This window comes from Dendropsophus ebraccatus, unplaced genomic scaffold, assembly GCF_027789765.1.
Source record: "Dendropsophus ebraccatus isolate aDenEbr1 unplaced genomic scaffold, aDenEbr1.pat pat_scaffold_641_ctg1, whole genome shotgun sequence".
Taxonomy (NCBI): domain Eukaryota; kingdom Metazoa; phylum Chordata; class Amphibia; order Anura; family Hylidae; genus Dendropsophus; species Dendropsophus ebraccatus.
In genome coordinates this window covers 52,950-77,939 of record NW_027210240.1, presented here as the reverse complement: position 1 = coordinate 77,939, position 24,990 = coordinate 52,950, and the positions used below count along the sequence as shown (strand labels likewise).

Below are 24,990 nucleotides of genomic sequence, written 5' to 3'. Positions count from 1 at the left end.
ATTTCATTTACTACCATTCAAAATAATAAACAAAGCAGAAATAGGAATTTATGATTTGCTTTGAATGGTCATTTCAAACAACATGTTTCCTATGTGAGCCCTAACATTTTTGTAAATCATTGCATTTACCAAAGGTGACTCCAGAAAAAGTCCTTAAAGGAGAAGTCCGGTGAAAATTGTTATTAAAGTATTGTATTGCCCCCCCCCCCCCCCCCCCCCAAAGTTATACAAATCACCAATAAACACTTATTTACGGGAAATGCTTATAAAGTGCTTTTTTTCCATACACTTACAGTACTACTGCATCAAGGCTTCACTTCCTGGATAACATGGTGATGTCACGACCCGGCTGCCAGAGTTATGCGGGCTGTGGCTTTTAAACCTAGCTTTTGAATCATTGGCCCATCTCTACTCTGTGCTGTAGAGAGCCAAAGGAAGACTTTATACTGTCACCCTGTCACCCATGAGCAACTGTACCTTCAGTGTGTATATATATATATATATATATATATATATAAGGCTATGTTCACACGTTTTAAGAGAACGGCTGTTCTGTGACCCGGCCGCTTATTTCTAATGCAGGCGCATCCGTGCGTGCCCACATCAGAACTCCCAACTGCACATAATGGAGCAAGCGGCCGGAGTCGTACACTCCACTGACATGTCAGTTTGTTGCGGCGCTGCAAGGGATCCCGGCCGGAGTGTATACACATAGTATACACTCCGTCCGGGATTCCCTCAGCCTTCAGCACAACGTAAGTTCCGTATTGTTGCATCGGCCGTGATTACTGCAGAACTTACGTTGTGTGAACATGGCCAAAAGAAGTAATTTACAAAACAAATAGAACTTTATGAAAACAAGTGGTTTGGAAGAAAAAAAAGTTCAGCTGAAGTACCCCCTTAAAAAACAAAATCTAAAAAAGTGTTAGTAAGTTTAAACTTCCTCTGAAACAGTCATTCACAGTATTATGACCTGTTTCAAGATGTTTTGATGCTTGTTACAATTGATTACATAAATATTTTGTGTATATGTGTAGACTGATCACTGACGGAGTAATTTTAATGTTTGTATTATTCACAAAAGCTTTCTTCCTCCTCCTCCTCCTCCTCCTCCGTTGAGTACTCTGGAAGGCAGAGATATGCATTTGCACTGTGCACAGGCGATAGGTGTCATATTACTAGAAGCACAGGGCTGGATTTGTGCGCCTGGGATCCAATGACTGGATCAGAATAATAATCAGCCAGCAAGACTAAGTATGACAGGAAGGGACAGACTGAAAGGGAAAGAGGCTAAGACAACAGAAGGCAATGCCGGGGGCCAAGCTACTTTCTGTGCTGTTCATAGACCAGACTCTGTATTGCTGATATTCAGAAGGCTATAAAGCTGAACAGATACAGAACTATTGTAGATCAGAAGGTACTGTGCTTGTGTTATGTTTCCAGCGCTCAGCTCTTACAATATACAATACCATGTGCAGGAAATACAAATTCTGCTGTAGTAGTTGGGGGAAGGGAAGTCCTGGAAATAGAAAAGTGTAATACTAGTGTCTCTAGGACCAGTGCTGGTATAGAGTGTAAGGTTTTACTCAGGTTTGCATTTGTGTTGTGTAACAGATCTGTATAGTTGAAAACAGAAGCAACAGATGTGCAAGAAGGTGGAAAGCTAGTTGTCTTTTGCTCATGAGGTCATAAATAATTATTGGGTTTTTAAACGTTTTCAATTGGTGTAGATTTTTACATTTTCAAAAACTCCTCAAGATTAAAGTCTGCGAGGACTACAGGTAATATTGCAGGAATTTAGCTTCAATTCACAAAGGGTCATGTCATGTGGAAATGGACATGGATTGTGCCCTCAAAAGTCAGGATCACAAGCTGATCTGTGGCAGGTCCAAACAACGTGAGCCTAAGAAAGGACGTAGAAAGAAGTAAAAAGATTGTCCCTTCAATGATTGGAGCAAAGCACACATGTACAGTATATGGGGCTTCCAAATATTGCCAATCTCAGCCTGTGGATAGGGGATAGTTTTGATGCTGGGAATGTCCCTTTAAACCTGCCTGGCACATGTTTTGTCTCAGATAGCAACCAATCACAGCTCAGCTTTCGTTTCTTAGATTTGGCAGTAATTTCACAGGTAGCCTCAGACTCCGCAGACAGCCTTAGATGCACATTCCCAACAAATGATAGGTGACATGTCACTTACTCCACCATATTTTAAATGCTTGCGCCAAAATTAACAGTGCGAATTGCAGTTTTTGTGGAACATTTTTGCATTCCAAAAAAAACTGTGTGAGCATATTCTTATAGAAAAAAAGGCTGGAAAAAGTGATTTCGTTTAGAAAAAAATCCCTAGATCACATCTAAATGTGGTAAATTTAGTCTGGATATTTCTCCGAAATACTACACAATTTAATATAGTGCATAGTTTGGCTGATAATCCTTACAGCTTCAGATCCATATGGCTTATGATATCTTCATATGGTACACACAGGGGCAGAATTACCGCCATAGTGGCTTCTACCGAGCCCGCTGCATCAGGGAGCCGGGCCCCCTGAGCTTGCAGCACCCGGTCACTGAGCATGCCTCCCAGGTGCTGCAAAAAGCCCAGCCGAAGATCTGGGATCCAACACTTTCTCTACGAGCTAAATAGAGGACTGTGATTGACAGGATCAGGAGCCAATGGCTCAGAGACCTGTCAACCACTCTTGTGTCTGGAGGCAGCATTGTGGCTCTGGCCACAAGAGCCTGTTTCCTCCCGCAGTGCTTTTGCACACAAGGGATGTCAAGCGAGGGATTCTGCAGCTAAGTGAGTATTTTTCTTTTCACATGGGGATGCCTGCATTGAGGAGGAAGGGGGTTAGGAATGCCTACATGATGGGAGAGGGGTTAATTTACAGGGGGATACACACATGGTGGGTGGGGTAACTTACAGGGGGTTGAATGCATGAGGAGAGGGTTCATTTGCAGGAGGATGCCTACATGCAGGGGAGGTGGCTAACCGGAGAAAGCACACCTGGGGGGCTAACTACCAAGGAAGATTCATTACCATGAAGAAAAGGGGGACTACCTTCCAGGGAGAGGAGTACAAAGGAGGGGAACTAACTACTAGGGGAGATAATTACATTGGAGGGAAAGGGGTTAACTATCAGGGGAGATGCCTACAGAAGAGGGCTAAGTACCACAGGAGATAACTACTTGGGGTTGTAACTACCATAGGGTGGTCACCTACAGTGGAGTCTCTACATGGGGGTATACTACATACTAGTGGCCTTACTATTGTGCGGGGTTACTTACAGGGGAATGCATACCTACCAGCAACACTACCTAAGGGAGAAATAGCAACATGGAGGATACTATCTGCTAGGTGAGCTATCTGCACAGAGAGGCCTAGCTACTATACAGATGCACAGAGAGGGGTCTGACTACTATACAGGGGCACAAAGGATCCTAATGGGGGACACAGAAGGGTCTAACTACTATATGGATACAGAGGGAACTAATCACTATATGAGGGTAATTCACTCAAAGAAGACATTTCCAGTGTAGACCATAAGTGATTACAGTGCTGCAGGGGAGCTCCCCGGATGATTTTTAGGTTGTCCCATAAGAGATAACGGTGGTCTGCTGCCGCTGCTAATACTATACAGTGCAATGGCAGCAGTTTGTTGCTATCATTGTCTTTTGTCTTTCAACATGTTCAAAGATGTTAAAAGACAACCATCAGCTGACAGCGATTGTCGGCCATAATGGCTGATAATCGCTTTGTTTAATAGGGCTTTAAGTATACTGGATATGGTCAGTAACAGTATGGTGGTAATGTTAGTGGTAATAGTGTGATGGTAATAGTTGTCCCTAGTATACTAGTATTATTGGTAATATTGGTGTCAGTATACAGAATTTGGTCAGTGTGATGGTGATAGGTATCGTAATAATGTATGGTAATAATTTTGGTTATCATTTTTGCTCCTTATATACTGGTGCTATAATACTCCCTCTAATATATGTGTGTGTGTGTGTGTGTGGGGGGGGGTGTTTATAACCATGTAACATAGGTTTAGGACCACACTTGATGACTTAGTTAGGGGGAGGGGAGCAATCAAAAATTTGCTACAGGCCCAGCCATTTCTAGTTACACCCTTGGGTACTGTAATACAGAACATTTGTTCTAGGGAAAAATTCCCCCTATTAATGGAGCACTCCAGAAAAAAAACTCCTTTTGACTGTGTAACATGAAAACAGCAGCGTATAGCAGTATAATATGATGCTCTATAGACTACTGTGAGTGCCATATTACATTGTCCAGAGCTATGATATACATATGTGCTGATGTCAACTTGTCAAACGGGGGACATTCACATTTAAACACCATATGATTTATCATCAATCTACAAACTGATTTAATAGATACTTGGAACTAACTTCCAGCATATGTGGCTGGTAAACCATGGTATGTCAATGTAAGCATGTCTGGGAGAAACATATATCAATGCTAAGTTAAAAAATAAAAAATATAAATAAAAAAAACATAGATAAACCAGGTGGTCATCAGTCTTATATGTTTCTATAAAGTCCATGACAGAGCCATAAAAAGGTTATTCATCTGTCAGATTTCACATACAAGGGTTGAACAATTATACTTGTGCTGACGTAGAATGGATAGGGTAAGTGGGACATATGGGTACCTTTCTTTACAAACAAATTTTGCTAGATCAATCCACAGAACCAGACTGTTAATGAACAGGGAATATACAAACCTTCCTCCCAAATGGGTGTTTGGAGGCATTTCCATGAGGTTTGGGCCTGTTCCGGGATGGCAATTTTGGCACATAAGATGTTGACAAACATATTCTTCTTGGTCTTTGGCCATTATATCGTAGAAATATTTCCTGTAGAAGTAACTTGTGTATAAATGTCACTTATTGCCTTAGATTTTAAGCTACAACAGTCAAGAGAAACTGTATCTTCTCTATTTCTGCTAGTAAAGACTGGCAAGATTTAACAAAAGATGAAGGTTATACAGTTTTTAAGACTATGCTATCTCTTTTAACAGTCAGAACTGGCTCCTTGACAATGATTCTTAAGATGATAAGGAGTCCTCAGATCAAGTTTAGGGTCTAGGTCAACAGCTTTTTCCCCACCAGCTTTAGAGCCTGCACAAACACTGACTGGCATGTTGTTTCTCCCTGGGCCCCCAGGATATTTTCCTCTGGTGGGCCCCTGATACCCCAGTCCGACACTGTGTGTAAAGCCATTCTATGGATGTAGTCTTGATTTCTTATATATTAGAAGATACTTCCTGCTTAAAGTGGTCACATTTCCTTAAACAAATATGACCATCTCTTCCATAGACTAATAACCAAAATAAGTCCAATAACCAGAACTAAGAAACTGTCCATGTTATCCACTATAGGCTATAGGAGACCAACATATGATCACTTCAGTGAACAAGACCATCCATGATAGATTAGTATATTGCAAGAGCTTACCACGTAGTCAGAGTGTTGTATTGGTATCAACCTTAAATGTACAAGGTTCTTGGGTCCTAGGTTATTTTGCCGTCATTATTTGATTCATACGTTGTTAGAAATAAACTCCAGGTATATTTTATTTTCATGTTCCAGTGTCTTGGCTGCCTTGGAGTAATACAAATATTTCTTTCTTTTTTACAGACTTCTTCAAGGGGAATTTTAAGAATTGTGAAGGCTGATACACAATGTGGGCTTCTGTAGGCAAACATTTATTACGGTGCAAAGTCCAATTCTTTGTAGCACATGCATCACTAAACGTTCAAAGGAACAAATGTTCTCCTTGTAGTTCTCTGCTATATTTCTCCCGCTGGCAGCACAGTGCTCCTGTGTATAAACAGACATATCCCACAGAGGCCATGATTCGGAATGTCGAGACTTTGGATGCTCAGCGCTTTGTCTGTGTGCACTGGGAGGATGGAGGACAAAGTCTGTACCCATATGTGTGGCTGAGAGATAACTGTCAATGTCCTCAATGCTTCCTTCAATCTGCAAAGGCGAGAAAACTCCCCATAGAGAATTTGGATGTGAACACCGGTCTACGAGATGTGAATCTGACAGACACAAATAAGGTACCTTTCATGTTTTCATAAGGTCATATTGATGGCATTTATCCCCATCGTGCCAGTACTACAAAATAATCCATCCTGTTCTAATCCAAACCTGGCGAAAAAATGTTTTCAATTTAGAATATGTTACCGGCAAATCTAATCTGTCCCAGTGCTACCATATTTCCCCGAATATAAAACATCCCCTAAAAATAAGACCTGGTAGAGGTTCTGCTGAATTACTACGTAAAAGCCTCAACCCCCCCCCCCCACCCCCCCAAAAAAAAAAAAAGAAGAAGAAAAAAAAATGTAAGACCTAGCAGAGTCTTAGTTAAGAAGCATACCTGCCAAACAAAACATCAGGACATGCAGATGTTATTCTTTTTAGCCTGCTGCTGTTGTTCCCTTCCTTCACCGTCCCTTGTAGTGCAGCTGCATGCAGGACATTAAAAACTGTCACCTGCCGCCAACTCCAATATTCCCTTCTGCAGCCGTCACTTGTAAATGTGCAGGCAAGGCATCAAGAGGCCCGTCACCTGCCACCATCCCCGTTTTCTACTGCAAGATGTAGAGCTGCACACAGTCTGCAATTATCCCGTCAACTGCTGCCATACTGTACGCTGTACATGCTGTATGAGCGTGCTGTGGTAAGCCCCCTCCTTGTGGCCAGAAGCCACTATACCGTACATTCTGTCCCTACTGTGCATGTGACATGTGAATTCTTCTTCATGGAAAAGTAAGAAATGCCCTGAAAATAAAACCTAGCCTATCTTTGGGAGCAAAAATAAATATAAGACACTTGTCCTATTCTCGGGGAAACACACTAAAATACGCCTCTTGTCTAAAACCTGGTATTGTACACTTCTGAACTGATTCTTGGTCTTAAATCAGTCTTAATTCTGTAGAATATAACATATTTTTTAGGGAAAAAGTAACTATTTACATGCTGTCCAATGTACCTGTAATGGGTTATAGAGCAAGAGGAGTCAAGTATGTTGAAATGCATCATGTTGAGCTGATGAGTTACACAGTACACTAATAGGGATGGCTTGTGGGGGAGAAGAGATAACTGATGCACTTGTTTTGCAAGATGTTTTAAAGCAAATGTATCATCAAGTACATTGCTTTGTGTTTTTTGCCTGAATGGATCGGCGCCAGTCTATTCCTGAGCATCAACACGGCATAAAGCACTGGGAGCGGCTCCATTGATTCTAATTGTGCCGCGTCACAGAGGGGAGATCGTCACACTGGGGGTCGGTTCATGCCGAGTGGGTGCTCAGGAATAGACCGGCGATGCTTCAAAAAAAGGAGTGCGCCAATCCATTCATGTAAAAAAAACAAAGCGATGTATCTAATGATACATTTGCTTTAAAGCATCTTGCAAAACAAGTGCATCAGTTATCTCTTCTCCCTAACAAGCCATTAATAGTAGTGTACTGTGTAACTCATCAGATCAATATGATGCATTTCAACATACTTGACTCCTGATTCACTTTAAGCAGAAAAATAATAAACAGCAATGCAAGGCCAAGGTTACATTGGGCACTGCTGCTGCTGCTGAGATGCTGAGCTGCTGGTAAATTTACTGTGTATGGACAGTGCAGATCCCCTGGACATTCACAGAAGCAGGTATTGTACACAGTCAATTGTCCCCTCCTCTACTGCACAGAGCTCATGCTAAGGACCCCATTACACAGACCTGCCAAATGGGCCGTTTCGGCCAATTATCGCTCAGTGTAATAAAAACAATGATCATCAGATTATCATTTCTTTAATATCATGGAGGGTGTCAGTCAAAACATACAATAAGGATATTCATACTCACACAAACCATTGCATACAGTGCTTCTCTATCAGACTCATGTATCACAGCTAGAACCACCGTACATAAAACAGACTCCTTAACAAAACATGGGATCTGTTCTGTCACCAATTTTCCTTCATTGTTTCAGCACTTTGCCACAGGGAATAAAGATTGCTGGGATAGATGTATGGAAATCAGTGCTAACTGAGCACCAACTTCCTTCAGTAACAAGCATCAAAACTTCAAGGTCTTGAGGATTACAAACAAATGTCAGGCCCACATTGTAGATAAGAAACTTAGTAACATGTAGACTGCTTCGGGGTAAAACAATAATGGACAGCAGGAACTGTGAGCAGAAACCAATAAATATCTACTAACAGATTGGAATAGAAGGACAGTGTTCAACTATTTGTACTACAAGTTGATAATATGAAAAATTGGCTTTGGATGTAGAAGGATGGGGAGTAATTTCAGAAGAGCTGTGTACTTTGTATGGTGACCAGTGCGAAATGGAGATTGCCAAGCTATATAGGCACCCTTATAGACCATGCAATGCTGCCTGGAGAAAATCTATGCAATGTAATTCTCCTCCAGAAGGAAAAGAGCTGCCACCGATTGCATCTGCCCTTTAGGTCATTGACCAACCAAAATCTCCACCAAACGAAAGAGGGCTTATCTTTAGACAGCTGTCTAAGGGTTGCCGGTAGAGAGATCCCGGGAGGCATGGGGAGACCCCCCGCAATCTAATTCTGTGAATAGGGGACAAGTAAACTTTAATCAGAAAACCCCTTTAAGTGACTCCTTTCCTTCACATAAATATTTATTTTGCAAGCTAGATGGGCACATAAATCGAAGGAAACCATGTAATCCTTTAACGATAATCCCAATGAAAGCATTCAGTGACTTTGATGCAATAATCGCTGTTGTTTTTTCCTTCTCTAATGGTCCATGTGGGTATTTATGCAATTAACCCAGACTGCTTTAATGCAGCCATTATAGCATTGCAAATAAAGGAAATGAATGATTAACTTGAATATACTTTGGAAACCACACGCTCTTTGTACTGTACAATAAGAGAACAGATCCATTTAGAATAAAAATGGGCAAATAATTGTTTTACAGGATTAAGTACATCATATATTTCTTCTACTCTCCCAGTAAACAGAGTAACGGGGGGATTCCATCTCTCATTTTTCATGAGGCCATTTGGAAGGTAAAATCCGCAGCTTTTCTGATTTCCATGTGGAACTACTCCACTTTAACTTGGCACCAGTCTTGATACTTCTCCCTATAAAATTTAACATCAATACAAGTCTTACTATTTTAGCCAGTGTTTAGACCTTATCACATTTCCGATAAAAGGGACAGGTCTGGGAATAGTGTCAACCCACAAGATATTGATGCACTGGAGCTTTAGTTGGTAGCTAAAGAAAAAAGTTAAAGGCAGAGTTTACCTTAAGGGTACAAACCCACTTGACGTATTTGCTGCGTGAATCAGTCTTAAAAATAAGCAGGCAAAACGCAGGTTGGCTTTATACAATTGTTCTGCGTTAAAATACGCAATTGCGTATTTTTGAAGCTTGAAGCTACATGCGTTTTTTGCACAGGTTGTTAACAACTGATGCTTTGCTAACAACAAGCTTCACGCTTCAAAATTACGCAATTGCGTATTTTAACGCAGAACAATTGTATAAAGCCAACCTGCGTTTTGCCTGCTTATTTTTAAGACTGATTCACGCAGCAAATACGTCAAGTGGGTTTCTACCCTAAAACATTTTCTGTCTTGTCACGTATGTGATTGGTCACGGTCTGTGCTCAATGGAACCAACCAACTGCTAATACAAAAAGGCTGCAATGAAAGTAAAAGAATAGAAAAAAAATATGTATTAGTTGCTACTTAGAGAAAAGTAAAATGAGGCTATCAGTCTAATGGACCGTCTGCTGGTTCAGTGTTAGTAAAAACAACAAAAAGGCTGGTTAACACACCAACCTGAGATATTAGACTGGGGGAGAGGAACCCTGGGGGACAGTTCCCACAGTCTGCTGGGCAGCGTCATATAGCCTGTGTATACATATAGAAAGAATGTAGCGCTCATACACCACCCTGTAGAGGCTGTAGAAACAAAAATAAGTAACAATTTTAACAAAGACCTGTAGAAAAAATGTTTTTCTAGCAATTATAATTACATAATAAAAAAAGGTTCAAAGGTATCCACAGCCTTTAGGGACATGCACTTCCTATATATTTTCGCTGAAAACCCACCAATTATGACAGGACTAGCCAAATTTCTCCTGAAGGCAGATCTAAAAGGAGAGAGGGACCAGTCATGTTGGATATAAGCCACCACCAGAAAAAAGTGATATTGATTCTCTTTTCTTTCACTGTTTGGAACATATGCAAGTGTATGGCAGGGTCAGTTAAAATGCCTTTCTGTATGGGACCTTTGATTCTCAGATTCGATAGTCAATCTCTAGTGTTGAGCACAGGGCCGGCCTTAGGGTATGTGCACACCAGTGGCGTCGCTAGGCTTAATCATTCGGGGCCAAAGCCCCGAATGATTTCAGCCTAGCCCCGAAAGTCTTTTTGATCCCGCCAGCACAGAAATAACAGCAGCCGGGTCTGAGATAGATCACTATCAGAGGCCCCAGGCTGCTGTTACTTCAGTGCTGGCGGGCCGCGGGAGTGGGATCAGCCGGCACCACTTCCGGACGCCTTGTGACGTCATCCCGCTCCTTATTGGACAGAGGGCCGCAGTGGACGCTGCACGCTCCGGCCTGCCTCTCTCCTGCGCTCCCAGGACGTCAGCACAGGGCGCCGCCAGCTGTAGACCCCTCCTGCCCCAGAATCCGCGCGGACCCCGGTGCCGCAGCTACAGCCCCTTCACCCCCCGGAATCTGCGCTGACAGGGGGCGCCGTGTCGGGAGATACAGCCCACCCCCTGGAACCCGCACGGACCCCTGGCGCAGATACAGCCCCCCCACACCCCGGGTGGACCCCAGCTCCCCCACTTACAAGGACTCCCCCTCCTGAATCCTTGCCAACAGAGGGATCCAGCAGCCACAGACGCGCACCTCCAGGACCCGCGCCGCAAACCCGTCACCCCCTCGGACCTCACTGCCAGGCTGACTGGCTGGAGAAGACAGGTGAGTAAAATGTTTTTTTTTGTTTGGCTAGGCTGGGGCAGTAGTAGTGTGTATGGGGGGCTCAGATGGGGGTAGTAGTGTGTGTATGGGGGGCTCAGATGGGGGTAGTAGTGTGTGTATGGGGGGCTCAGATAGGGGCAGTAGTAGTGTGTATGGGGCGCTCAGATGGGGGTAGTAGTGTGTGTATGGGGGGCTCAGATGGGAGTAGTAGTGTGTGTATGGGGGGCTCAGATGGGGGTAGTAGTGTGTGTATGGGGGGCTCAGATGGGGGTAGTAGTGTGTGTATGGGGGGCTCAGATGGGGGTAGTAGTGTGTGTATGGGGGGCTCAGATGGGGGTAGTAGTGTGTGTATGGGGGGCTCAGATGGGGGTAGTAATGTGTGTATGGGGGGCTCAGATGGGAGTAGTAGTGTGTGTATGGGGGGCTCAGATGGGGGTAGTAGTGTGTGCATGGGGGGCTCAGATGGGGGTAGTAGTGTGTGTATGGGGGGCTCAGATGGGGGTAGTAGTGTGTGTATGGGGGGCTCAGATGGGGGTAGTAGTGTGTGTATGGGGGGCTCAGATGGGGGTAGTAGTGTGTGTATGGGGGGCTCAGATGAGGGTAGTAGTGTGTGTATGGGGGGCTCAGATGGGGGTAGTAGTGTGTGTATGGGGGGCTCAGATGGGGGTAGTAGTGTGTGTATGGGGGGCTCAGATGGGGTAGTAGTGTGTGTATGGGGGGCTCAGATGGGGGTAGTAGTGTGTGTGTATGGGGGGCTCAGATGGGGGTAGTAGTGTGTGTGTATGGGGGGCTCAGATGGGGGTAGTAGTGTGTGTGTATGGGGGGCTCAGATGGGGGTAGTAGTGTGTGTGTATGGGGGGCTCAGAGGGGGGTAGTAGTGTGTGTGTATGGGGGGCTCAGATGGGGGTAGTAGTGTGTGTGTATGGGGGGCTCAGATGGGAGTAGTAGTGTGTATGGGGGACTCAGGTGGGGTAGTAGTGTGTGTGTGTATGGGGGGCTCAGATGGGGGTAGTAGTGTGTGTGTATGGGGGGCTCAGAGGGGGGTAGTAGTGTGTGTGTATGGGGGGCTCAGATGGGGGTAGTAGTGTGTGTGTATGGGGGGCTCAGATGGGAGTAGTAGTGTGTATGGGGGACTCAGATGGGGGTAGTAGTGTGTGTGTGTATGGGGCGCTCAGATGGGGGTAGTAGTGTGTGTGTATGGGGGGCTCAGATGGGGGCAGTAGTGTGTGTATGGGGGGCTCAGATGGGGGCAGTAGTTTGTGTGTATGGGGGGTTCAGATGGGGGTAGTAGTTTGTGTGTATGGGGGGCTCAGATGGGGGTAGTAGTGTGTGTATGGGGGGCTCAGATGGGGGTAGTAGTGTGTGTATGGGGGGCTCAGATGGGGGTAGTAGTGTGTGTATGGGGGGCTCAGATGAGGGTAGTAGTGTGTGTATGGGGGGCTCAGATGGGGGTAGTAGTGTGTGTATGGGGGGCTCAGATGGGGGTAGTAGTGTGTGTATGGGGGGCTCAGATGGGGGTAGTAGTGTGTGTATGGGGGGCTCAGATGGGGGTAGTAGTGTGTGTATGGGGGGCTCAGATGGGGGTAGTAGTGTGTGTGTGTGTATGGGGGGCTCAGATGGGGGTAGTAGTGTGTGTGTATGGGGGGCTCAGATGGTGGTAGTAGTGTGTGTGTATGGGGGGCTCAGATGGGGGTAGTAGTGTGTGTGTATGGGGGGCTCAGAGGGGGGTAGTAGTGTGTGTGTATGGGGGGCTCAGATGGGGGTAGTAGTGTGTGTGTATGGGGGGCTCAGATGGGAGTAGTAGTGTGTATGGGGGACTCAGATGGGGTAGTAGTGTGTGTGTGTATGGGGGGCTCAGATGGGGGTAGTAGTGTGTGTGTATGGGGGGCTCAGAGGGGGGTAGTAGTGTGTGTGTATGGGGGGCTCAGATGGGGGTAGTAGTGTGTGTGTATGGGGGGCTCAGATGGGAGTAGTAGTGTGTATGGGGGACTCAGATGGGGGTAGTAGTGTGTGTGTGTATGGGGGGCTCAGATGGGGGTAGTAGTGTGTGTGTATGGGGGGCTCAGATGGGGGCAGTAGTGTGTGTATGGGGGGCTCAGATGGGGGCAGTAGTTTGTGTGTATGGGGGGCTCAGATGGGGGTAGTAGTTTGTGTGTATGGGGGGCTCAGATGGGGGTAGTAGTTTGTGTGTATGGGGGGCTCAGATGGGGGTAGTAGTTTGTGTGTATGGGGGGCTCAGATGGGGGTAATAGTGTGTGTATGGGGGGCTCAGATGGGGGTAATAGTGTGTGTATGGGGGGCTCAGATGGGGGTAATAGTGTGTGTATGGGGGGCTCAGATGGGGGTAATAGTGTGTGTGTATGGGGGGCTCAGATGGGGGTAATAGTGTGTGTGTATGGGGGGCTCAGATGGGGGTAATAGTGTGTGTGTATGGGGGGCTCAGATGGGGGTAATAGTGTGTGTGTATGGGGGGCTCAGATGGGGGTAATAGTGTGTGTGTATGGGGGGCTCAGATGGGGTAGTAGTGTGTGTAGGGGGCAGGTTTACTGTAGGCAGAGGGGGGACTTACTATGGTGGGTACAGTAGGTGCTATATTACTATATAGGGGGCACAGCAGTGGGGGCATTTTTACTATGGGGGACAAAGCAGGGGGCATTATTACTATATTTGGGTGCACAGCAGGGACATTATTACTATATGGAGGCACAGCAGGAGACATTACTACTATATGTGGGCACAGCAGGAGACATTATTACTATATGGAGGCACAGCAGGAGACATTACTACTATATGTGGGCACAGCTGGAGACATTATTACTATATGGGAGCATAGCAGGGGACATTATTACTATATGGAGGCACAGTAGGGGCATTTAACAATGTGGGAGAGCACAGCAGGGAGCATTATTACTTTATTTGGGTGCACAGCAGGGGATACTCTATATGGGAATAATGCACAGCGGGGGTATTTTATATGAGGATGCTGCACAGCAGGGGGGCTATTTTATATAAGGAAGGATGCTGAGCAGGGGAGCTATACTATTTCGAGGCACAGTTGAGGCCTATAATGTATGCAGACACAGAGGGAAGGGCGGGGGCTACAACTATATGGGGGTAGAGAGAAGGCCTATACTATGTGAGCACAGCTAGGGCATATAGGGCACAGAGGAGACCTAATCACTGTGTGTGCTGGAGCAAGGAGCCTAAAATGTTTTTCCTGGCAGATTCTGGAGAGAAGGGTTATGGCTGGGGCCGAATGGAAAAGAAAGAGAAAAGTGAGCGACTCTGATCAGAGAAGACGTCAACTGTGAGTCACAATTTCAAATACTAGCCTATGTGATCATCTGTTTTAAAAAAAAAAGTTATACACACACATGCGTATATATATATATATAGTGTGTGTGTAACGTCACTGGAGAAGTCAACTCAGGGGGCCTGTGCCCCGGATGTTTTAAGACCCTAGCAACGCCCCTGGTGCACACTAAGGAAACAGGTTCATTCTTCGGGCGGACGGTGGAACGTGCCTGTCAATAAAATGAAGTCTATGGCACAGACACAGATGTATGCAGCCGCGAGCGGGGGGAAAGCTGCGGAATCCGCGGCGGGTGATCTGCCCGGATTCCTTAGTGTGCACATACCCTTTGAGTAGATGGGGCCCTGCGCAAAACATTCTTTCGACACACAAATAACCTCCATCCCTGTTGCCTCTGCTGAGACCACATAATAGTCATATAGACTAAATCATACAGCCTCCTACCCCTCCAGATGACATCCAACAGTGACATGCGGGTACAGGGTGACATCATGATACAGTTCAGAGGAGAAGGTAAGAGACAAACCACTATGGGAGAAGGGCGGCCAGCTGGTGGGTTGCTCAGGCAGACAGACAGCTTACCTAATTTAGAAATAGAAATGTCTTAGAAGTTAGATGTGCTGTCTGACTTCCAGAGCGCAACCCCCCCCCCAGCTGCCCAGAAGTGATGCATCCTGTGCAACCACACAGGTCCCACACCCCAAAGCCGTCTGTGGTTGAGCAGATCTGTCATAGGTTGTATCCGTTGTATCTGGAAGCCCTAGGGCCGCATAAAACTTCTGCTGCTGTGGGCAATCAAACACCAATCATTGAGGTTTGGATATCATTGCCGAACCCAAACATTTTGACATATCTGCTCAACACTATTAGTCTCCCATCCTTACAAAACACATTACAGCTCCACTGCAGTGAATAAGAGATTTTCACTAGCAAACTTGGAGAATGCAGATCCATTCCATAGTAAAGGTTTTCATTCAGGAGGGTGAGCAGTTTTCGTATTACAAGGAAGGCCACAATGACCTCTTTGTAATGCTGCATTTCCCCTGAAGGAGTAACTTCAGCAGAAATTCCTTGCTGGCCATGGTAACCCCTAGCAACATCAGCAGGAGCAGGACCCAGGGGGATCACAAGACTGTGGTGTCTACATTTGAAGTCCAGAGACAAGCCCTTTTATCCTAACCCAAATTCCACCACTTTAAAAATCATAAAAGATAATGACGATGCATCTGTAATTGAACAGTAAATGTACTATTTTTAGTATATATAATATACTGGGGGATCTGATTTTTTTACTTTTTTTTCTAAATGTATAATTTTTTTAGATTGGCTATTCATAATGACTGCTTTCGATGAAGAGTGTGGTAAAGATACATGGCTGCCTTGCCCATTAATCTTTTTTAAAAAACGTATTACAAGGCAATAAATTATTACTACGAGAACCAGAACATTAAAGTGATCCGCTAAGATTTATGAAGAAGTGGAAATTTTCTCGAACTTTTTTTGTGAAGTCATAGTCTGGTGAAAGGTTCAAGACAGCTGCCTAGACCAAAGTAATCCTTCACACACTGGAGAACAGAACTTATGGGCACCTGTTATGAGTTAAGAGGGCAGAAGATCACACAATAATGATGTATCCTGTCTGAGATTTACAGCACTGTTTCCTCACTTACACTGAGGCTAAATCAGATACTGCTTTAACTAGCAACCTGTGAGGTTAAAAGAATTGAACTGTACGCCACTAAGAAAAAGCAAAAACACTTGTCAGCCTGGAGCATTTTCAGCAAGTTCCTAAAATAAAGTTGTAAAAATGTGGGATGAAAACAAGAGTCCATCACCCAGTTTGGACTGTGATATGAAAGGGCCAGGGTCAATAAAGAGGAGGAGATCATGCCGCTCTTATAGTATGGTTTGTACACTCTGTATTTTGCAATGCATACAAAAATAAATAATAAACTAATGCAAATTTGAAAAAAGAAAAAAAAATAGACAATTTCATTATGTAGTTTTAGGGAAGAGCGAAGGATTTTATTTCTCAGTCTTTCACCAACATTCATGTTTCCTATTTTGGGGCCTATTCATCACACATAAGATAAGAAAAGGTTCAAATAGTTTAATAGAAATCCATATTTAAGGCCCTACTGTCTTATACAAGAGAAAAAAAGCTTGGTATTATGAAAGTTAGCGAAATACTCGACTGTAATTGTAGGGTGAAATACATTACAGTAAATAGTGTATTTTAATGTCTTCAAATGTTCTCTTTTATAGGTTGTAAATGACCTGTGTTTTACCCAGTTTTGTTAATACCCAGTATAGCAAATTTTTCTGTACTTTGTACAAACTCACAATCGTACAGGATCAGGCTACCTTTACACTTCAGGAAATCTATCCGAATTTCTTATGAGAAAATCCAGATAAATTCCCTGACCCATAGGGTTCTATGGGGCAAGGACACCCTTCCAGGTTGTCCACACCAGAAAATAGGCTTGGAAATTATAGGAAATGTCCCATAATTGTCCAGAGTTATGACATGGATAGCAGATGCGCATCCAGAAACTGTCTGGAGAGCCACATGGTTTGCTTGGTAGTCCGAGCCTACGACAGCACCAGGGAAAGTACCACCGGGTGCTGATGCTGGTCCTTTAACTGCATGTGCTCCTTATCAGGAGCACATACAATTAAATGTGGGGCTGTGTTTGACTGCAACCTGCAGAAGGTGAAAAAACATTTTCACCTTCTGCAGTGTGCATACTCCGCACATACAATTTTTTTTCCTTCCTTCGTTGTTATGATCAGGAAACACCAGTGGTGTCTTGAGGCCTTCCTGATCAGTGTTCCCTGACTAGCCAGGAAAGTATAAAAGGTGCTTCACAATATGGCTCCAAAAGACTTCTGGAGCCCATACTGAAGCTACCTATGCCTCCAATTTTATACAGAGCCATACAGGGATTTTTAGTAGATCTTCTTATATTCCTGACAGACAATTACCCATCTGACACTATGTTACAGAGTCATATTATACAAAACCCTATGTGCATATTATTCGTCATAGGTTTTTCTTTTTGTTCTCTACCATCAAAGGTGTCTATTACATGGCCAGATGACCACCAAAGTGAATTTGATGCCCAATGGCTGAAGAAGAGATGTTTTTCGAAAGAGTCAAGAGCAGAGATGCAAAAGGAGCTTTTTCTTTCAGGTATGTGAGAACAAGTGAAAAATATTTTTGGATGGAAACTTTACTGAACTTTTCAGGATTAGCTGATATCTGTATAGTTAATTTGATTATCTTTTTTCTCATGTACTATATATACAAACATTTTGCAGGTTACTGTCTCTGGCTGAGCAGCCAGCATTTAAAATAATATAGATCGCATTAACACAATGTGAACCTAGCCTTAGTTTATATAGCTTTACAGACCATGGTATAATAGATAGAGCATCGTGTTGTCATTGAATCTTCAAACTGAGATATATAGTGCTGTTCAGCACTGATATAAGTATAACAGTAAGTGATGCACAATGCTGCGTTCATTTAGACTGCCCAATATGAGATTTTATAAGGTAAAACAACCAAAGGTCACTTTTGTGCCGAGTTTTTTATGAGGAATATATGGTATGTATATAATCACCCATGTGACTTTGCGTTTTACACTTCTAAAGAAGCTTTAAAATTAATAATAAGTAGGATTTCATTCTCACATTCATTTTTTCCCAGAGGTCCCTTTATTTCGTTTTTCCTGGCCTCTATGCATTATTCTTTTACAACTTTAAGTTTTCTCCAAGTACTCATTTACTAAGGCAAAACCTTCAGTTTAATATTGTTGGTTTTTAGAAAAGGAGAACTTACATTACTCAAAATTTGGAGGGTTAATACTGCCAGGCCATATGGTTCTGTTCACATCAAGCTTGGGGTGTACACCTAGCATGTTTGCCTGGAAAACTCCCGATATATGTGGTGACCATATTGCCAGGATTGCCCACTCCCGCAATCTTTTCTTTTTCCTGCCTACCAGCTTAGCTAATCACTGGCTGTAGAGACGTCTCGGACAGTGAATGGCACAGCCGCCAGGTCCTGCTCCCAAGCACTCATCTTGAAAGCAGGAAGAAGAGAGAAATTTGTTAGAATAGACAGAGGCAAATGGGAGCTATGGGGAGCAGCTGACAAAAAGGGCTATGGAATTATCTTATTTTTGTAACCCCCAAAAACAACACCAATCTCCAGGTTTTAAGTAGCATTACAGCTCAGATGAGTTGCATTACCAGTAAAAGTCCATGGGTAGTTATACTGTGATCTTTATACAGTGTTAAAATAGATGACAGGTTCAATTTAAGATGGCTCATGATCAAGGAATTTATTGTGATTGCCATACTTGGAATCAGGAAGGAATTTTACTCCATGTTATGGAGATTTTGGCATCTTAAAGGTATTATCCAGTTAGTTGAAATATATGTTGAAGCAACTCCCCCCCCCCCCCACCACCACCACCTCTCCTGGAGACTAACAATTCTTTCCATACATGTCTTTACCTTTTCTGTCTCTTTCCCTCAGCCTTTTACTTTCTGCTAAAGACACAAAAACTGTGTGTGTGAGCTTTTCCTCCACCCTCTTATGCCAGACCGCTTATATAAACAGTTCTCTATCTGCTCTTTTGTAGCAACTTTCTAATGCCGGGATGATTAATTCATCAGCAACTTGACCTCAGATGAACCCTCCCAACATTACAAAGAAGCTACAATGTTGCAGACAAAGCCTGCCAGAGGTTTACATCAGCCATCTGGGAAGGGAGGGGGAGATAGACTGAACGACCCAGACACCATTTTTTGAGTCTTTAGCAGAAAGCAGCAGGCTAAGAACTGAGGGAAGGAAGGGGGGGGTGGTTATTTAATATATATTTTACTTAACCAGATGACCTCTTTAACCCCTGCAAGACAGAGCCCTTTGATGCACAAAAGTTCGGGTCAGATTAATGCAGTGTTCCTCCCCACCTTCTAAGAGCCATAGCACTTTTATTTTTCCACCTACAGGGCTGGTTGGGGTGTAATTTTTTGCGCCATGATCTCTAGCTTTCATTAATATCATATTGGTGTAACAGAAAAATTTTGATAGCTTTTTGTTAATTTTTTTGTGATATATAGTTTAACAAAATCAGCAATCCTGGTGCGTTTTTTTTTTTTGTTTGTTTTGTTTCCGCTTACGCTGTTCACCGTGCGGGAACAATTATGTTATATTTTATTATATCGTTTATTTTAGATCTGACAATTCCGCACACTAAAATATGTAATATGTTTATTTTATTTTTTTATATTTTTATTTTTATAAGGGGAAAGGGGGTCTTTTAAACTTTTATCGGGGGGGGGGGGGGGGTATTATAAGATGCTTGATCTGTCACTGAGCACCTTAAATGCCGCGATCGCAGTAGATCACAGCGTTTAAGGGTAAATGAGAGTCAGCTGCGGGATTGCAGCTGACTCTCATCACCTCCGGCCCCGGACACTGATGTGAGCGGGATCGCTCTCACTGCAGCTATCCCGCTCACATCAGGAAGCCCCGTCATTTACAGGAACCTATATATATATTCCTACGGCTCAGGGTATGTGCAGTAGGAACGTATATGTACAGATTGCTGATGGGAAGGGGTTAAGCTGGTGACACAATGTGGCAGATAAAAATTCTCAGAGAGTGTATATTTAGACTAGACAGTCTTAGGCCATGTTCCCACTTTGTAAGACACCAGCTGTTCTGTGACCCGGCCGGGTCACGGAACGGCCAATGTCAGAGAAGATCATCCTGACCGTTACTGCAGTACCAGCTAGATGATCTTTAAGACAGCTGAATTCCGATGCGGGCGCATCCGTGCGTGCCCACATCCGAATTCCCCGCTTCATTGTGTGAACTGACACGGTTTTCTGCGGTCACAGAAAACTGACATGTCTCTTGCGGAGCCACTAGCGATTCCTTAGAAAGCAGCACTACATGAGTTCCGTAGTAATCACGGCCGTTGTAAAAATTACAAAACTTACGTAGTATGAATATAGCCTAAAAATGCACCAGATTTATCAGACAATGCCACCTCTGTCTGTGCCAGGAATTGTCCAGAGTACCGCTGACTGATATGTAAAGTGAATAGGGACCTTTATACCAAGTGAACAAAACTGAAGATCTCAGGATCATTTTATAATATAGATAGTGAAATGGGAATGTTAGAAAGCACCAAATTTGTGGTGCAGTGGCGTAGCTACCATAGAGGCAGGGAAGGCGGTTGCTATGGGGCCCGTGGAGGGGCCCAGGGAAGATAAGAGCCTCCTGTGTCCTTTTGCTTAACCCCTTATTTACTGCAGTGTGTAAGTGACCCAGTGTTCTCTAACATGCTGCAAAACAAATAAAGGGTTAATACAAAAGACAATTAGCTCTCTGCTTGACTACTCTTATAACCTGTGACCTCTGTTCTCTGAGTTCCTGCAGAGATCAGGGGTTATCAGTGCAGGAGTAGAAGGAGAGAACTAATTGTCTTCTGTATTAAAGTGTCACTGTCGTGAAATTTTTTTTTGCAGAAATCAATAGTCCAGGCGATTTTAAGAAACTTTGTAATTGGGTTTATTATCCGAAAAATGCATTTTTTATCATGAAAAAGCAGTTTGAAGCTCTCCCCCCTGTCTTCATTGTTCTCCTATGGAGAGAGCTAAAGAAAAGACCAAAACAGGACAACAAAGAGTTAATCTACAAATCCCTCACGGGATATCTCCTGTGACAGTCACCAGTGACCTGTCTGAGCTCGGATTACAGCTGTCACCCAGCTCCGTGCCTGTAATCCTCTGTTATCTGCTTTCTGCTGCCGGCTAACTCCCTCCTTCCTCCTCCCCCCTCCCCCCTCCCTAGAACAGACAGGGTACGACTCCTGCAACAAGTCACAATTTTCAGATTTTTCAGAGTGGATGAAAAAGAGGAAGGAGGGGAGGACCTGGGAAAAGGCTTTTTACATGCAGATAATGGCAGATTTGGCTAATAAACCCAATTACAAAGTTTCTTAAAATCGCCTGGACTATTGATTTCTGCAAAAAAAAAAAAAATACGACAGTGACTCTTTAACCCTTTTTGTGTTGCAGCATGTAAGAGAACACTGGGTCACTTACACACTATAGTAAATAAAGGGTTAAGCAAAAGGTAGTCTGCACCTATATATATAACCATAGGATTCTGCCTCTGGCCACAAGAGAATTTTTTTTTTGGCCACATCACCGAGTGTAGGGGAGGGAGGGCTCCATACAGTTTTTTTGCTAGGGGGCCCCATGATTCCTAGCTACGCCCCTGTTATGGTGCACTAAAAAGCACCAAAATTCTACCATGTTCATGAGCTCTCAGGTCAGATTTAATAAAGCAAATTACACAAATGAGGCATTCAGTATTTTTAATACAATAAGTTGGCATCTTTAGTGATGGTAGGATTGCATCTCAAGAGCTTGGGATCCTCTTCCATCACACTTGGCCGAACAACTACTTCTGACTGGACAGTCCTAGCTGTGTGGCAATCCAAGCTCCAGATACTGCTCAACCATTGTCCGGTTAACATTTACTGTAAGGAACATAGAAGAATGTCAGCATAAAACACCACCTAGTCCATCTAGTATGTCCATCTACTGTTTCCTTTATTATTATCCTAGGATAGTTACATATGTGTCCCAGGCAGGTTGACATTAAGTCACAGTACATTTGCTTCTGTTCTTTCCCCAACAAACCTCTTGTGTTCCCTTGTTTTTGCCTTTAATTTGTTATTAAGGGCCAGAGTCTCAGGAACACCACAGAAGCTTCCAGCAGTCATATGTGCCCTCCAGAACGCAGTTTCTCTCTTCAGCTCGCCATGAAAGAGAAACATTAAAAGACAGTTAGATCTTTCAATGGCACACACTACAAATGTCACACAAACAGCCAAATCTACACTACTACATGCATTGCCTTATATACGTCATGTTACACATATAAAATGTCCTACATTCATACATAAGAACAAAAGGAAGGCATAGGTAAGAAAAGATAGGCACCATAACAGCCTTCACCTGTAGCCGCCATTTTGCCTATACTGGACAACATCCCTAGATGTTGTGTGGTAACACATTTTTATTCTTCTAATGCATCATTTTATAAAAAGGAATACATGAGCTTCCTCACAACATGACCCCACACATCGACCACACAATGGCTGATGGCAAAAATCTTCATCTTTAGTCGGTTTCTTACCCATGGAGGGTAGTCATCTGTCCCAGTTCTTCTTTTTTCTTCAATCTTCTTTCTGGCCACTGCATCTTCTTGCAGAATATAATCCACAGCAACTTCTAGCACATGATCACAGACATAGGCCACAGCTATCATACAGCATACATCATTCACATGCACAATATTTGGAAGGTAGCCTGTGGTGAGAAATTAAGGGTATTATAAAATACCCATCTTTATTGCCCTAAGAGGGTAGCCCTCTGTCTCCGGACTTCTTGTTCAATCTTCTTTCTGGCCTCAGCATCTTATTATATAACGGTATCCACAGCTACTTCTAGCACATGGTCACAGACATAAGGCACAACTATCATACAGTATGCAACATTCACATGTGCAATATTTGGGAGATAGCCTGTGGTGAGAAATGATGGGCATGAAAACATACTCATTTTCATCTTTAGCTGGCTTCTTGACCACAAAAAGTAGTAATCTGCCATAGGTGTTATTGTTCAATCTGCTTTCTGGTCAAGTCATTTGCTGCTTTCTTGCCCATGGAGGGTAGTCCTCTGTCCCAAGTCTTTAATCTTTTACTTGCCCAGGGATCTTCTTATACAACGGTATCCACAGCTACTTCTAGCACATGGTCACAGACATAAGCCACAACTATCACACAGCAAACAATGTTCACATGCGCAATATTTGGAAGATAGCCTGTGGTAGGAAATGATAGGTATAAAAACATGCTCATGTTCATCTTTGGCTTCTTGTCCATGAAGGGTGGTCATCTGTCCCAGGTCTTCTTGGTCAATCTGCTATCTGGCCAAGTCATTTTCTTGCTGACAGGAATCCACAGCTACTTCTAGCACATGATCACAGACATAGGCCACAACTATCATACAGCATACAACAATCACATGCGCAATATTTGGAAGATAGCCTGTGGCAAGAAATGATGGGTATAATAACATACCCATCTTTCTCTTTAGCTGGCTTCTTGCCCATGGAGGGTACTTCTCAGTCCCAGGTCTTCTTCTGCAATCTTCATTGTGGGCACAGTATCTTTTTGCAAAACAGGATCCACAGCTACTTCTAGCACATGATCACAGACATAAGCCTCAACTATCATACATCATACAACATTTACATGCGCAATATTTGAAAGACAGCATGGGGTGAGAAATGATGGGTATAATAGTATACCCATCCTTCACTTTGGCTGGCTTCTTGCCCATGAAGGGTAGTCCTCTGTCCCAGGTCTTCTTGTTTCATCTTTTTTCTTGCCAAGGCATCTTTTTATAGAACGATATCCACAGTTACTTCTAGCACATGATCACAGACATAGACCACAGCTATCATACAGCATACATCATTCACATGCGCAATATTTGGAAGATCGCCTGGGGAAAGAAATTAAGAATATTGTAAAATACCCATCTTTCTTGCCCATGGAGGGTAGTCCTCTGTCTCAGGTCTTCTTGTTCAATCTTCTTTCTGGCCTCAGCATCTTCTTATAGAACGGTGTCCACAGCTACTTCTAGCACATGATCACAGACATAAGGCACAACTATCATACATCATACAACATTCACATGTGCAATATTTGGGAGATAGCCTGTGGTGACAAATGATGGGTATAAAAATATAGTTATCTTCATCTTTAGCTGGCTTCTTGTCCATGGAGGGTAGTCATCTGTCCCAGGTCTTGTTTTATCTGCTTTCTGTTCATGGCATCTTCTCCCAGAACAGAGTCCACAGCTTCTTCTAGCACATGATCACAGACATAAGCTGCATTTATTACACAGCATACAACATTCACATGTGCAATATTTGGAAGATAGTTTGTGCTGAGAGTTCATGGGTATGATAACATAACCATCTTTCTCTTTAGCTGGCTTCTTGCCCATGAAGGTTACGTCTCTTTCCCAGGTCTACTCTTTTCTTTAATCTTCTCTCTGGTGACTGCATCTTCTTACAGACGGGAATCCATAGCTACTTCTAGCACATAACAGGCATAGGTCACAACAATCATACAGCATACTTCATTCACATGTGCAATATTTAGAAGATAGCTTGTGGTTAAGAAATTATGGATATGATAACAAACCCATCATTCTCTTTAGCTGGCTTCATGCACATGGAGGGTACTTCTCTGTCCCAGTTCATGTTCTTCAATCTTCTTTTTGGCCACAGAGTATTTTTGCAAAACAGGATCCACAGCTACTTCTAGCACATGATCACAGACATAAGCCACAACTATCGTAAGCCATAACTAACATATACCATTCAACATTCACATGCGCAGTATTTGGAAGGTAGCCTATGGTGAGAAATTATGGATATGATAATAATCTTTATCTTACTTCTTCTTCCATGAGGGTAGTCTTTTCTCCCAAGTCTTCTTTTTTAATCATGGGTACTGTAACTGCCCTTTGTGGATAGTCCCTTGCTCCAG

General features: G+C 43.4%; 1 protein-coding gene across 1 annotated transcript in view; it reads left to right on the top strand.

Moving 5' to 3' along the window:
• Positions 1-1,195: 1,195 nt before the first annotated feature.
• Positions 1,196-24,990, top strand: part of LOC138778119 (gamma-butyrobetaine dioxygenase-like) — a gene marked incomplete at its 3' end in the record, with an annotated part of 76,740 nt that continues 52,945 nt past the window's right edge. Inside the window, exons 1-3 of the mRNA XM_069956375.1 lie at positions 1,196-1,417; positions 5,668-6,095; positions 17,411-17,525. Coding sequence (XP_069812476.1) covers positions 5,712-6,095; positions 17,411-17,525 — 499 coding nt within the window. The remainder of the gene's footprint in view (positions 1,418-5,667; positions 6,096-17,410; positions 17,526-24,990) is intronic.